We start from the raw sequence: 15537 nt of genomic DNA, 5'->3' as shown, positions 1-15537 counted from the left end.
AAAGATTTTCAACGACAGAAATCCACTAGCACTGGCCGCCTAGCGCATCGGCAATACCACTGCAGTAATCGTGGCCTTCCATGGCCACCGCGTGCCCAATTTCGTGCGATACGGGTTGGTACTGCTGAAATGTACGCTGTACCGCAGGCAGATCGATATATGCTACGCCTGCGGCCGGCTCGGCCATCGCGCGGACGTTTGCCCCAACCCCACAGACGTTATCTGCCGAGGCTGCGGTGCCCCGCACCCCGATCGGCATCACCAGTGTACTCCAAAATGTGGGCTTTGCAGCGGAGCTCACCTCACTGCCGACAAGGCATGTAAAGAACGCTATCACATTCCCTATGTGGTGCGAAGACGACGATGGGAGACGACGATGGCTTGACGCAAGACGACGACGACTGTGCTACAGCGTCCAACGCAGCCGCCTACGATGGTGGTCGGTCCTTTGTCAACCGATCCAGGTCCCGATCCGGTGACCGTTCCGGGAGCCGCTCAAGGCGTGGATCGAGGTCCCGGAGCCGTCATCGGGCATGTTCCCATGGTGCGCCACGCGGGGCCCCCGCTAGATCTGCATCAAGGGGCTACTGCAGATCCCCTTCCGGCTCCCGTCCCGGATCCCGCTCAGGCTCCTGTTCCGGGCCCCGCCCCGGCACAACCGGGGCCCCCCATCAACGATCGGCGAGCCCTCCGGCGCCATCATCGGCAGGCAACGCCAGCAAGAATAAGCGAGGCACCCTCACTTGGGCGGACATCGTCCGAGCAAGAGGAAACGCTACATCACAGGTAGGGTCGGGATCACTCCCAGAGCATGTTACAAACACTACATTCGAGATAGCGTTCCTCAAGCGCGAAAACGCAATGATGAAAGAAATGATACATAAACTCACGGCCACCATTGCCGAACTGAAAAATGACAGGAGCGTGCGCGCCGCTACACCCGCCACTGACAACACCGCCAATGCAGACCCCCCGTCGCCGCTAGAACCTGTAGACGCCGCCAACGACGATGGCGAGAGCTCACCCAAGAAACGCACGGTCGTTCGCGAACATCCAGCTTTAAAGCCCAAATTAGATGACATTAAGAGCGTGCTGTCGTCGACTAAGACAAGCCTCCGCTTCCTCGGCGAGAGCATGACGTCGTCACCCCCGCGGTCGCCGCAGCTAAGACGGTCTCGCAATGCCTGCCTACGCCCAGTCCACCCCCTCACGTGGCTCTCTTGCACCCGTCGAAAGGCCGGACCGACACCCAAATGCTTCAAGATGGCTAGGCCAAATGACGAGATGCGCATCTGGCAATGGAACTGTAGGAGCTTCGCCCGGAAGAAAGCCTCCCTACAGCAATACCTACGCAGCCACGAAGCCAAACCCCACGTCGTCCTGTTACAAGAAACTGTAGTGCCAACCACCACGTTCTCCGGATACCAGTGGTTACCCGGCCCTTCGGGAGGACGCGGTACCGCCACGCTGGTCGCTAATAAGATCACCTGGCTTGTGCACGACCTCGACATGCCCGAAATCGAACATGTCATGGTAGAGCTTCTCCCTGGCAACGCATCCCGACAAAGCGTGTACATACTAAATCTATACAGCAGCCCCAGTCACCACAAGCAACGGTTCAAACGCCTGTTCCAGAAAGCCATTCGCCTCGCCGCCTCCAACCCCATAGTGATCGCGGGCGACTTTAACGCCACCCATCGCACCTGGGGCACTTACCAGAACACTTAACCTAACAAAATATCTCGCTTTACGACCTGCGGAAGCCGATGCATACGTCTTCCGCAAACGAAAGTGCTTGAATACGACCATGATAGCGCGAACCTTTACAAAAGTCAAGCGCGCCCTCTATCCGACGCGTGTTCTACTGCGTTCGTCATGCTTATAATGCAGACGAGTAATGATCGTGCCCTTACCAATTTTAAACGTCAATGGTCCGCTTGAAAAAGAATTCATTGTCATCGCTCCGGCTTCCGCCAGTGAAGCGATTCGCGGTGCTCGCCGTCCACAGGCACTGCTCGCACCACGGCGCCACCACCGCGAGAAAATGGCGGCTTCGGAGAACGACTCCGAATTCTAGTCCCTAACCACAGAAGTGGAGGCGCTGTCGACACAATCTCTCCCCCTACCCATTGCTGCAGCGCTGTCGCCACACTATTTCCCCCTCTCCGCAACCCATCTAACTTGCTGAAGCGCCGTCGCGACACTCTTTCCCTCCTCCGCTTCCATTCCTGTCCACGCGCAGTGATACGGACTTAAGCCGCCCAGGATACCGCCCTCCACTCCACTGGTAACGCATGCCGAGGATGGATACGGGGGCGAGAGGTTAACAGCTTCGATGTAAATTTGGGCTCTAATCCACGCTGTCAAGGTAGTTCGGGCAGCGAAGCTGTGGTATTGCCTGATCCGAATATCCAATGCCTTGAACGATGAAGCAGTGCACTACGTGAATTGATTGACAGGAAGACAATATAAAGCAACGTACCTAACTAAAGGGTACATATTGAAAGGCGTCCTAACTGCGCGTGGCTTGCTTCGGGGAGGAACCGCTGCATCCTGCCTATCCTGAGCACGACGCCATTGTACATACTGACGTCGCTGTTCCCGTCGCCGCTCATCGTGTTCACGGTGCTCTTCGGGAGTCCTAACTATGCGTGACCTTCCCATAGCGCTATAACAACACAAATGAAATAAGTTGCTAGGCGGGTTCTTTTACATGTGAAGGTGTAGTGACAGTACTCCCTGCTTAGTATACGCTACAGTTGCCGCTTCCCGGCAACTGCAGCTTATGCAACTGTAATATTTGTCGGCAAACGCATGCGGCTAACGTTACGTGTTCTGCATTTTTCGAACGCGCCATATCATCTATCATGTGGTTTTATTACTTGTTTAGTGCTTCGCTTTATTGAAACGATTATTGGAAAGTGTCTTGCGTGCGGAATTCCAATGGAGATAGACACTTTTCGCTTCAATTCGTGGGTTGATTTTCTGTCAGCTGTTTTGTCGACGGAGACGGAGATATCCCGGAAGGCAAGTAATATGCAGGTTCTTTCTAAAACAAGCTACACTCGGGCAGAACGATAGGGTCGAACACATGTGTCGATTGTCTAAATCTGATTTGTAGGTCTGGCTCGTCGGCTGTTTATACATAACAAGTAGTCGCTGGTGGTCGCGTATCTTGTAGAATGTAGAATTTGCAACACAATTACACACGGTTCGGCGACCGGAAAGAGAACAGATAGAGTTTGTGACAACAACGGAGAATGTTCGTACACATACGGGCACGCTTTTCACAAAGCTATATGTAGTTCAACCGCCCTATTCAAGAACTAACCTTAGAATTCACTTTTGCCAGATGTGGTTGAGCGGCCCTTTAGGCGTTTGTAGAACAAGCCTTGTGCTTAAGGATGACTTTTCTCCGCACTTATGTCCCGAAATGTTAAGTGGCCCTGAAGGCAGGCTAGCAGCTACGTGAACCCGCACTTGTCTTGAGCAAATAGACCGACTACTACGACGGCAGTCTCGCAGAGTTCGCGGACGTTTTCGCTCGCATAGACAAGAGAACCGAGGGCTATGCGTACATGTGAGGCTCTCGGGGCCGGCGCGGTCTAATTGGCAGAACCGCATGGAGTTGTACAACGACATCGAGTTCACCTGCAGATATCGTTTTTCAAAGCGCGCCATGCTGCAGCTGCTCGCAGCGCTTCCCTTGCGCCGCAATGTCGACGACCGAGGCCTCCCCGCAGCGCCGCTGTTGAAGCTACGCGTTGCACTACGATTCTAGGGCGCAGGAAAGTTCCAACTCACAACCGGGGATCTGGTGAATGCTTCCCACCCTACAGTGTCCCGCATCATATAGGCCGGGTATGCCACATGATCGCCGCGTGCTTTCCGGGGCTCGTAAGGCTTCCCAATGCCGCTGAGGCATCCGAAGCTTTGCGGAAGTTTTAAACAATTGCTAAATTCCTTGGTGTGACTGGCTGCATGGACTGCACCCACGTACCCATCAAGGACCTTGGCAGAGACGACGCCGAAGTGTTCTGCAACAGAAAAAAGCTGCGTTTTCTTCAATGTTCCGATACATGAGTGAATGGAACATCGCGCCAGACGTGCGATATTTAACGAAGCCTTCCTACATTTCGCCAGTGTTGCTCTTCTGTACGTTTTCTTCTTGTGAAACCTTGTTCGTATATCGTGCTTGATTAAGGTGCCATTCACGCATTGGATGAACAAAAAATGGGCGACTTTTGTGCAGTGACTGCAGACACGGCTGGGTAACGACTGGCTCCTTCGCGCACAATGGGGCAGAATTTCGATCCGAATCAAGCTTGATAGCGATCGTAAGTGGTCACGTGGCACCAGTATTAAATATTTGCATGGAGGAAGAAAATATAGGAGGGAGCATTACGTCACGCAGCCAGCCTTGGCAAGCGAACGCTTCGTGTAGCCAGCAGTGGTGGCCCAACACGTGACCTCTTGCGTGGAGATCGCGGAGAATCCCAGATTTGCCGAGATGTTTGGTTACTGGTAGTTTTTATTCGGTGCGCGCTCAGCCGGCAGCAACAAGACTTTTCCTCGTTTTGTTTTTTTCCTTGTTTTTGTTTATTCCAAGAGTTTCTAACGGTTTCGAATGGGTGTCGAAAAAAAAAAAGAAACAGCCGGGAGTACTAAAACCTACCGCGCACTCTGACGTTTCGCCGACTGTGCTGTGTGCTTCCTCCGTGCTATGACGTTTTCATCACGTGTTGGGCCACCACAGTCAGCGACAATCGCGTTGCGGTATGCTCCCTCCTATATTTTCCTTCCTCCATGTATATTTGGGCATAATATAGGTCTTGATGCTTTCTTAATTAGGTCCTTTTCTCTTTTTTTTTCATCTTAGTTAACAAAGTGTCTTGTCTGTGTAATCGTTGCTTCTATTCAATTGTTACTTATCAATATTGCTTGAAAAAAATGTGACAGTCATTCCTATTTGGAAATAGTTGTTTCGCAGACAGTTACACGGCTTGAGCATCAGTTTTTCGAATTAAGTACAAGGCGTGTTCTTGAAACGCGTAATGAGCTGATGAGCCACTTAAGGCAAAAGTTAAGTATAGGATTAGTTCTTGAATACGGCCGTAGGAGACAGCGCAAGAAAAGAAACAAAAAAAAAAGGAAAAAGGAAAAAGGACGCGGTGTTGGCTTGTGCAGCACCATCCCGCTGTTTGGGCGGTAAGTGGATCGCTTGCTTGCTTGCTACTTTATCCATTGTCTTTACCCCGTACGGCTGGCGGGTAACCGCAGGAATCAATATACCACCTAAAATATATAGTTAGACAAGCTAAGGTTTATATTTTATCATATTAATGCAGCCTCATATTCAAATACTGGTATTATAGAGCGACAATATATAAATTACAATGGGAAAGCAAACTTGTAAGTATGAATTTGACTTCGGACGTTTCACCTGTTTTGTGAAAAACAAACTTATTATTTAGGAAATTTACCCGGTATTCTTATTCTGTCGCAGCAAAAGTCGCAATTGGCCATGCATGCAAATCTATGACGATGCCAGCGCAGTAGCCGATAATAAAAGATGAATATCCGAGATAACAGAGGAATACGATTGTGTCAAGAAAATTTTGCGTTTTCTTTCCCAGGTTTGTAGACCGACGGTAGAATACGAACAAATAGTTACTTGTTTCAGGTTGCTTACAATTATTGCACAGAGAGGATTTCTGCTGGCGAGAAATGTGTTTAAAAATTTAATTGCGTTATACGACGGAGCAACTCTGGGAGAAACATTTCTTATTGAGGTGTGTGTTAGCACTGATTATTGCAAGGGCCACCCAGCAAAAGTTAAACTGAAGTGAAAGCTACTACTTTGCCTGTGATATCTGTCAGTCCACTCATATTCTGATCGATGACATCTATAAGCGTGTTAAAGTAGCCCCAACGGTAATTTTACCTGAACAGTCTATTTCACAATGTCCTGAAGCAGCTGGAAATTGTGCGCCAACGTTTCGACAGCGTTTCCGGTAGCACGCGAGACATAATCTTCTAGAAGACACTTAAGCGGAAATTGCATCACCTCATTTCAGACCATCATCACTGTTGAACGTCTTTGTACCAAGAACTGCTCCGAGAGACCGAAAGAGATGAAACTTTCCCGGTTTCAGGCCCGGTGAGTATTACAGGTGTGGAAATCAACTCGCTTCTCAGTCTCAAGTAACTTCTTCCCGCCGTATTAGATGCCCTATTTAAAGTCCATTAGAAATTATTTTGCTAGAAAGAGAGCAGTAACCACCGGCTTGTCGAACCATAAACTTTCGATATCATCTGAAGGTTTAAGGTCTTTCAGAATAGTCAGACTAGGCACTATAGGACTATTGGCACTCACTCACCTAGTCAAGTGTACGAAGTGCTCATCTTTCTCGCATGTCATACACAGGCAAGATATTCTTTTGCGTCTCTATGCTCTGAACTGGTCCTTGCGAAGAAGTGTATCTGCACTGTTTGATTATGTACTTGCATTCTCGCCAAGCACGTAACCCAAACCCACATTCTTTAACACATTAGCAGATGAATTCGTCAGATGGCGTTAACATATATATTTTTATGTACACTCTTATTCTTAACCAGAATTTATTGTACTCTGCGGTATACTGTATAAATTACATGATTTATTCAGGACCGGGAAAGCGCATCACAATCAAGTAGAAAAGTGTGCTGCAATTAGACTAGGCCAAGTTGCACGTGCACGCAAAATTAGGATAGTATGCAAGCAATAACCATAGTCCCAATTCTTGGGGCGCTGTTAGGATGAAAAACTATGCGCCGAAGCACAAAGCAGAAAGCAAGATAACAAATTGTAAGGAAGTGCATTCCTGCAAAAGTGGGAAAGGTTATCAATTTTTCGTTACAACAGCAATTGGATATTAACAGGCACTGGACATTGTCTCAAATTTGCCTTTTACGCTTTATTATGTAGTTCGATATGCCTGTATTGCTGCTTCATGGTGGATAGTGATTGACGTACCACAAATATCCGGAGAAAAACTTCGATCAGAGCCAATTTAAGCAACTAATGCTGCTAGGCCACTTTTAGTTACATCTTTAGAGAAGAAACTGTTCCGACATATTCCTACAAGAAAACTTAACATATCACGACGCGGAACATCGATTGTGTTGTTCGTTAAATTTTTGTGCGACATATTCACTATATGTGCAAAAAAATTGCCCGCCAATCCACCCTGTGAAGGTGGTTGGAAAGCGAAGCTTTTTACGCCACCCTCACGGTGACTGCGGCGCACTTGATATTTCACACACTACAACGTAACTTTAACCACGGCCTTTATTATTATTTACTTCACAACAATGTTCACTACTGCTTTATGATCGGTGTGATATACACTACTAGACTACCCCGTAGTGGGGTAGTCTAGAAAATAAACCGAAGCAGTTACTAGGCTGGAAGGGTTTCGAATGACGTCAACCCTCTTTAAAGCAGCTGCATAAGCTTTGCAACAGCTGCAATCTAATCTTACGGACCGCGCCGAGCCTGTTTCCGTTGTTTGCCCGCAGCCCTTATCATCCATCATGTTGGCTAATCACTTTGAAGCTTGTTTTTGTGGTTTTTCTTGCGAAAACGAGTGCTTAGTTGTACGCTGAATGCCTGAATTCAAGTAAGCTATACTGCTATACCTGCAATTGTTAGCGGTTCGTCGGGATCGTTTTTTGACTACAACGACGGACACGACAGAACCCTTGGCTGGTAGAGGTACAAAGCTTCGCTTTAAAATGTTCTCTTTTTGTTAGGCGGACCGAAAATAACGTTTATTTTACTTTAGCACGATGTAAAGCAAGCTAGATTGGTGACATCTGCTGAAGTTAAGTCCTTTTTTTCTATTCCATCATCATGTTTATCCAGACACAAAGCTCTACCTTAAGAGGAAGCTTTAGCTCGGGCCCAACTCCAAATAAAAACTTACAAACAAACAGTCAACTGATTTTAAGCTTTCTTTTAAATGCAACAAACCTCGTCATATTTGGTACAGTGGTTGCCGAGACAAATGAATTCTCCTTTTACACGTATTTAGATAATCGCACCCAAGCTAAAGCATCCTCTTAAGTCGTCAAACGTTCCCACCCATTTTGACTACCTCAGAACATTCCGGACAGTAGCTTCTTTCCTGGCTTTCACAAGCGGCACTTTTGTCCGGAATCATATTGCCACAAAAATATTATTTCCGTTTCCACATTACATCTGTGTCACCAATGTAAAGAAGATGTGGCTCATGGAACGCTAGACAATAACTGATTTATTGCGCGGAGTGCTCGCGCCATTCTCTTCTTCATCGGCGCAGGAGCGCCACCCCGATGGACTTTGGATTACGTTATAGCCGTTCCCATGGACTGTTCTGGCATAGCAGAGGAATACTCAGGGTTGACATGGCCTGTTGCAAATGCACAGCACAAATACACAAATATAACGAGCCATTCCACTCTGTGAAGGTGGATGACCAGCGAATCCGTTTAGCACGTAGGCGCCTTGCTCCTCGGGAGTGCAAACTATACGCGGTCTCCCATTACGACGACAGAAGAGTAGTGAAATTCAAAATGAAGAAAGGCAACTCGTCTTTTTATAATTATGTGGACACTCCAAGCGGATTTCTACCCTCGGCATTGTCGTCGGCGTCGCCGTGATGTTCCGTTTAAAGTCCAACGGCGACAAAACCGTCGCAGCCGCGGTATGCAGGATGAGCGATCGAAAGCGCGCGAGGGACGCGCGCTTTCACGGTGAGCGAACGCACGGCGGAGAAAGTACGACTTCTTCCGTCGTGTAAAACCCCGTGGGAGGACGCGAGGGAGGGAGGGGAGGCCACGTTTAGTTGCGAAACCAAATGGGTGTCTTGCGACCAGGCGCAAGCGGAACTGGCGACACAATCTCCCGCGCGAAAGGAGGAAAGGGGGAAGAAAGCGCGGGAAGGAGGGGCTGCGGCTTCTGCTCTACGAGTAACTGCGTACTTTTACTTTGCGCGGCGCCGGGCGGTATCTTGCAAGCGATCTGCAACACGGCTCCTACCTTTGTATGCGCTGTGCTTTCGCCGCTCAGTTTCCATTGAAGCGATAGACCGCACGAACCTTCGCTCGCTGCTGCTGGCGCGCTTGCTGACGCCAGCGTTTTGACAGCGATTGTGTGCGGATTCAGTGTGATCTATTGATGTTTGCATGTGCGCAATGACACCATGCTTGTTAACTGAGTTAGTAAGCGAATGTGTCGAACTTTACACAGCCGATAAAACTACTATCCTCACTCCATATAGCTAGCTACTAATTTGCTACCAGCATTGATACTTCGCCTTGCGGGCGAAACTGCGTATTTTTCCATATATATATATATATATATATATATATATATATATATATATATATATAGTGTGTTCATTTATAAAGCTAATCATTATCATCTGTACATGATCATCATCAAGTGGGTTTCACTCGGGTGCGTCCTCACCATCGCTTGTGGGGTTTTCTCTTGAGTGTGAGCTGCGCTTTGGGCGTGGTAGGCTCTCGGTATATCCGACGCGTAATAAACGTCGTGATAACTGCTGCGACACAAGATGTATGTACAAACACACACACACACACACACACACAGACACACACACACACATATATATATATATATATATATATATATATATATACATGATTCTGATGAAGGCCGGACCCCGGCGGAAACGTCAATAAACCGCTTCATACGCGCGTCTACTTCACTGAATATTTACCTGGACCCAGAATCGCTTTTTTGTAATGTATATATATATATATATATATATATATATATATATATATATATATATATATATATATATATATATATCCTGGCGTTGATGACGGGACCGCCGCCCCGAGCAGCCGGAGAAAACTAGACACGTGTTTGCTAAGACATCGCCACCACGGGAAAGTGGCAGGAAATGAAAGTAGATACGCAAGCGCTTGGAAAGCCGACAAAAGACGGTGCTGCGAACGTAGACATAGCCGACGCGGGTCGCACAGCAGCAAATCTTTGAGAAACCTTTTAAAGCGACAGCTCTACTACTCCCGGTACAAACCCAGAAAACGCCTGGTTCCGCAACTCTAACCTTAAAGCTCAGCCAAAGTCGAACCGGGATATAGCCTGCCACCACCGGCGGCTGCTGCGTACGCTGCGTGGGCGCCCATATCTTGAAAGCGATGTGGACAAAGTGCGCCTCATCTTCAAAGTGCTCTGCAACGTGTAAAAAGTGCGCCCAGTGCTGGTAGCTTCATATGCGCTGTGCTTTCGACGCTTAGCCCTCGTTGAGGCGAGACGCAGCATAAATGTCAACTCGCTCACTGATGCTGTCACGCCGAGCAGTGTCTGTGTCCTTTCGCAAAGCAAGCAAAGCCGTGCTATCGCTTTGCAAACATGGTTTAAACGCGCTCAACCACAGCAAATTTCATTGTCTACCCCGGAGTCTACTGATCTCAAAAATGGTGCCTACTGATAACTAATCTGCTCACAAAGCATATCCGAGGGACGCCGATGAGGCAGGTCCACGTGGAAGAAGACGACGGAAAACGCGCGAGCGTGTTCGCGAGGGAGCTAAGTTTTTGCTTACGCACACAAAAAAATCCACGGAACCCTTGCCATAAACAGCTTCGCTGTAAGATGTTGCGACTACCTAGGAATATCTCCAGCAATCAGTTGATGGTAAAACAAAAAGCTACGAATAATATTAACACAAATTGGATCTAAATCTCAAATCGAATAGCTTTCCTATCTCATCTCTGCACGCTTCGATGATGGTTGTAAAGAATGCGTTGTCTTCTATTTGGCAGGCTGCACTAATATTTTGCCTAAGTAGCGGCCTAAAATATTCAAGAACCTTATTACCCGGTTTTATGAGGAATTTCGCCTGGCACGCCTTTTTTTTATAAAGTGAATATTTTTGTTTTTATTCACCGTCAATAAACAACAACCAAACTATGAACGTCCGTTTTCAGAAGTTTTGAGGGACCGCTTCTCAGTGTTGGGCACTGTAAACAGACAGAGCCAGTGACTAATTTCTCAACAGATTTCAACCAAAACAGGCCCCGAAAACAGCACCACGTTCTAGTAAAAGTCACTTCTTGGGGGAGCGGCTCCCTCTGATAGCACACTCTAAGAAAAAAAAAGGACGAAATCGGGTATCGAGGGTAGTCCTTTTGGGGAGTAACTGACTTGCCAAAACCATTCGTCCTTTTGGGGAGTAACTACGGGTGATGACCTGTTACTACTTTAAGGACTAACTGTTGCTCTTTTCCGATGCTCCTCAGCCATTTATACGGTGATAAGGAAAAAAAAAGCTATTCAGGTAAGAAAAAAAAAGCGCTTCAAAGTAGGATTCGAAAGTACTCGCTCTCAAAAGTCGGCTACCCTCCCTACTACACCACGGCAGGTCGCGTAACGATAGCACGCTGGGACCAGGTGAGAACTTTTGTGTATGCTATGCGGGGAGAGTCTAACGCTGCGTGTATTTGCAGCCTTGCGACTGCAAAAAGAAAGTGTCCCGATTACGCGATGAGACATAACGCGATGCACGTACTTGTAGCGAGCGCATACGGGGCACGCAAGACGATAGCGAAGGCGAACTTATCTGTCGCTTAGCGTGCTCCGTTTGGGCTACACATCGCTTCACTCAAGTTTGTAATCTCCTGGGAACGGATAGAACTTGGGTACTATTGGCCAAGAAGATGCGGCAGTCCATTAATGACTTAAGCATGTACTGTGTATCGTTCACTTATGGCTTACATATGACTTGCATCGTTCTTCACACGCCACATTTTAAATTTAATTAAATTTTCCCACGAAGAGACAAAGTGCCGCTTTGCATGTAGTTCAATAGACAGTGCACGAACTTCAAGTTATTCACGATTTATAAACAATAGAGTTTTCGGTGCACCACTCCACAACACGGACGAAAAAAGCGAAGTGCATGGGGAGTAACTGTTGCCGTTCGTCCTGCCGTTGCTATCTGTTCGAGCAGGGACTAAACACTTACTCCCCTAAATTTGCACACGACGCGCCCACCCCTGCATTTAGTCTTTTGAGGGACAAAAGCGCCGTTTTTAGGACTAACAGCCCAGTTGCTCCCTTTTTCCCCGGCATTTCTCTTAGATTGTAGGGACGACAAGCAAGCCGTTAAACGATTTTGGTGAAACACCAATCTCGCAAAACAGTCCCTGGAAATGGCTATATTGCGAAAACGCACTGACTCGAAAGTATGGCATAAATAAGGGAGACAGGCAAACTGGTGTACCGGAAAAGGCGCAACTAGCAATTGGTCCTGTAAACCGTGTGCCTGGCTATGTTATTTATTTCGGGCTGTCCATTCTGAAAATTAGCATGAACCAAGTAGACCCATTTCTTGTACTGCACAGGAAATGGATCGCCCCGCAAGAAAAAGTCGCAGTTTCGTCCAAAAGGCGAAGCATCGATTGCGATAGCAAATTAGTAGACAGCTATACGAAGCTAGAAAATAGCGTTATCGGCCGACTGCTAAGCAGAGGCTTACTAACTAAATTAACAACCACGGTTTCACCCGCGCACAAGCAAACATGAACCCATCTTACTCGATGAGTACCGAAACTCGGGGTCAAAACGCTAAGGGAGGAAGCGCGGCAGCAGCAGCGAACGCATTTACCTACGTGCTGCCTCTCGGATCCGCGCCAAAACACAGCGCACGTCTGGCTCTGTCCCCGTCGCAAATGACTTTCAGGGTAGAGCGGCCCGCGCGGCCGCGCCTTACGCAGCAGCCGCCGGAATAGAACGCGCCCCCTTCCAGTCCCTCCTCCCGGAGACTTGTGCGCGATGGAAGGCTGCGCGTTTCCTCCCCGCTTTCCTCCCTTGTACGAGTGAGATTGAGCCGCAATCGTGGGATCACTCTGGCACGCTTTCACACGCACATACAGAATACGGCGCGCGGGGGTGATATTACTGTCCTTGGACTTTTTACGGAACCGCATGGCGACGGCAGAAGTGCACCCGGAGTGTCCATATAATTGTCATCCTAATAAAACGAAGCGAGAGAGAAAAAAAAGCAGGGGTATTCCTGATGTTAAGGTCACGGAGGTCCTCAGCATCGATTAGTGGAGGGGGATGCAAGGGAGGAACGTCGCTTGAAGGTGTGATAGGTGCAATAGGAGAGATCCTCTGCTCCGGCGAGGGCATTTAGCCCCCTCGCACAAATACCACGCGTTGTTTAGTTTGCTTTAGACAGAGATATTATTAAATACTTGTAAACATAGTTGCAGCACATCTTCATTCGATTACGCTTTAGAACAGAACGCAAGTAACCAATATGTACAATTAAACTTGCGGAGGGGCCTTTCAAGCAAGAACCGTTCTGCGCCTACCCTTCTCGGTATGTTTTAACTCCAGTGTTTGGCCAATTGTGAACGGTGAAGCAAGCACATATATTATGCTAATGATTTTTAAAAATCGGCTATTGTTTTATTCGTATCTTTTCATTCATTATAGGTCCCCATTTCGTGAAATCATGGCACTGCTGGGCTTTCTTTTCGGCGCTGTTGTCGTGGACATGCTAGGAGAAAATTCCACTCCTGAAGCCCACATTTGTGAATTTCCCCAGTGTATCTTAGTCCGCACCAGAAACGGCATCGTGCTGGGAGAACACATTCACTTTGAAAATAGCGGCAAGGCTTACAGTACTGTCGCATTTTACGGCATCCCATTTGGTGCACCACCAGTAGGGAGAAAGCGCTTCGCTATGCCAGAACCCGCCCAGCCATGGTCGGGCGTTTTCAACGCTACATACAAGAGACCTCCCTGTGCCCAGAGGAACACCTACATGCCGAAGAACTATGTCATCGACGCGTCCAACACAACCGAGGACTGTTTGCACATCAACGTATGGGTGCCGGGTCGGTGCGTCAATCATACACGCCGCCGCGCCGTTGTGTTTTGGCTCTTCGGTGGCTCGTTCGTCAGTGGTGGCAACAGTTATGACTTCTACGACGGCCGCTTCCTGGCAGGCCTAGGTGGCGTGGTGGTCGCGGTGCCCAACTACCGCGTCGCTTCCTTTGGCTTTCTCAACTCGGGCACAGGCCATGTTCCAGGTAACATGGGGCTGCACGACCTGCTTCTCGCGCTCCGCTGGCTTCAGGATAATATAGAGTCTTTCGGAGGTGACACTGAGCGAATCTTGGTTGCCGGTCAGAGCGCCGGCGCCATCGCTGCCTCGCTGTTGATGGCCTCAGAGCACCGGAACTTGTTCCGCCGGGCGTACCTAATGAGCGGCACCCTACGCACGCCACTACCGGATAACGACGGATATAACGCGAGGCGCAACTTCGCCCAGTTTGTCGCCGATGCCGGCTGCAAGGCCGGCAAGATCGCCGACAGCGTCCACTGTCTTCGAGAGGCCAACACAACGGCTATCCTCGAAGCCAGCAAACGAGCAGCGCTTTCACTTATGCCGAATGTCAGAGGTCGAGTGTTCCAAAGTCACCTGGAAATACATTCAAGAGAAGACGCTGCGCCGTACAAATTGGAGGTCTTAATGAGCTCGACCCTATCGGAGGGTAGGGCCTTTTTTGAAATGCTACTGCCTGCATTCGTGGCAAACGCGGACAAAATCACATCTTCTATGCTGAAGTCGACTTTCCCATATTTTTTTAATAGTCTTTCGGACTCAATTTTGGACGTGGCGATCGGTCTCCTAGGAACGCTGTACGACCTCGAAGACCTGGAACGTGTGGGTTGGACAGAACTGATAGGTGACGCATTGTTTCGATGCCCGACAAGAGCCTTCGCCCAGGAGCTGACCCACTTCGGCAGCACGGTGTACTACCATGAATACGTGCCCAAGCCTTCCTTCACAGTTTTCGGAGGAAACTACGCAACGCACAGTGATGATGTGCCCATACTGTTTGGATATCCGTTCCTGTATCCACACCTGGCCACTGATGAAGAAAGACAAACGTCCCATCGTATGATCATGACGCTTTCAAATTTTGCGAAGAACGGGTAAGCTGAGCATTTCTGTAAATACTCATCTATTTCCTGAAGTGCTCCGACTGTGGTCGTTAAGCGTCTCTGATAGGTTGGCCATAACCCACTCCTCACGGGCAATTCCGATGCTTAAAATTAATGAAGGCGTTTATATATATATATAGAACAGAAAAATCGAACTGAACCGAAAGGCCGATGGACCTGTCGTAGGTCCACCCTATGGAAAATAATATTTGAGTGATAAACAAGACATCTGAAAGATAAATTGAGCAAAGAGTGTACCAAATACAGAGGTAAAATCGAATAATAGAACACAACTTAATACAAAAAATTTTACGGCAACACCTAAATGTCGTTTACAAAAATATTTTTGTAAAACTCCAGCGACACCAGAAATAAAAAAAACTTGATCACCAAAATATAGCCCGAGATCTTGCCTCGTTTGCACACAAGACAGGACACAACTCGTTAAAAAATCAAAATTGATAGACATTAGGCTAACATAAAGAGTGGTAGGCTCC

At 48.1% G+C, this 15537-nt stretch overlaps 2 protein-coding genes across 2 annotated transcripts; both read left to right on the top strand.

The window, feature by feature from the left end:
• Positions 1-433: 433 nt before the first annotated feature.
• LOC119459064 (tetra-peptide repeat homeobox protein 1-like) lies at positions 434-790 on the top strand. The gene has a single exon (XM_037720903.1). It carries the CDS (start codon positions 434-436, stop codon positions 788-790), a length of 357 nt encoding a protein of 118 aa, XP_037576831.1.
• A 13063-nt stretch (positions 791-13853) lies between these two features.
• LOC119459063 (acetylcholinesterase-1) lies at positions 13854-15035 on the top strand. Its single transcript, XM_037720902.1, has one exon. The coding sequence runs from the start codon at positions 13854-13856 to the stop codon at positions 15033-15035; it is 1182 nt and encodes a 393-aa protein (XP_037576830.1).
• The last annotated feature ends 502 nt before the right edge of the window (positions 15036-15537 follow it).

Source organism: Dermacentor silvarum, chromosome 7, assembly GCF_013339745.2.
Source record: "Dermacentor silvarum isolate Dsil-2018 chromosome 7, BIME_Dsil_1.4, whole genome shotgun sequence".
Classification (NCBI taxonomy): Eukaryota; Metazoa; Arthropoda; class Arachnida; order Ixodida; family Ixodidae; genus Dermacentor; species Dermacentor silvarum.
This window is presented reverse-complemented; position numbering and strand designations above follow the sequence as displayed.

Bases quoted from the DNA above. Each gene is read 5' to 3' on its own strand.
- LOC119459064 (XM_037720903.1), top strand. From the start codon at position 434: ATGGTGGTCGGTCCTTTGTCAACCGATCCAGGTCCCGATCCGGTGACC.
- LOC119459063 (XM_037720902.1), top strand. From the start codon at position 13,854: ATGCCGAAGAACTATGTCATCGACGCGTCCAACACAACCGAGGACTGT.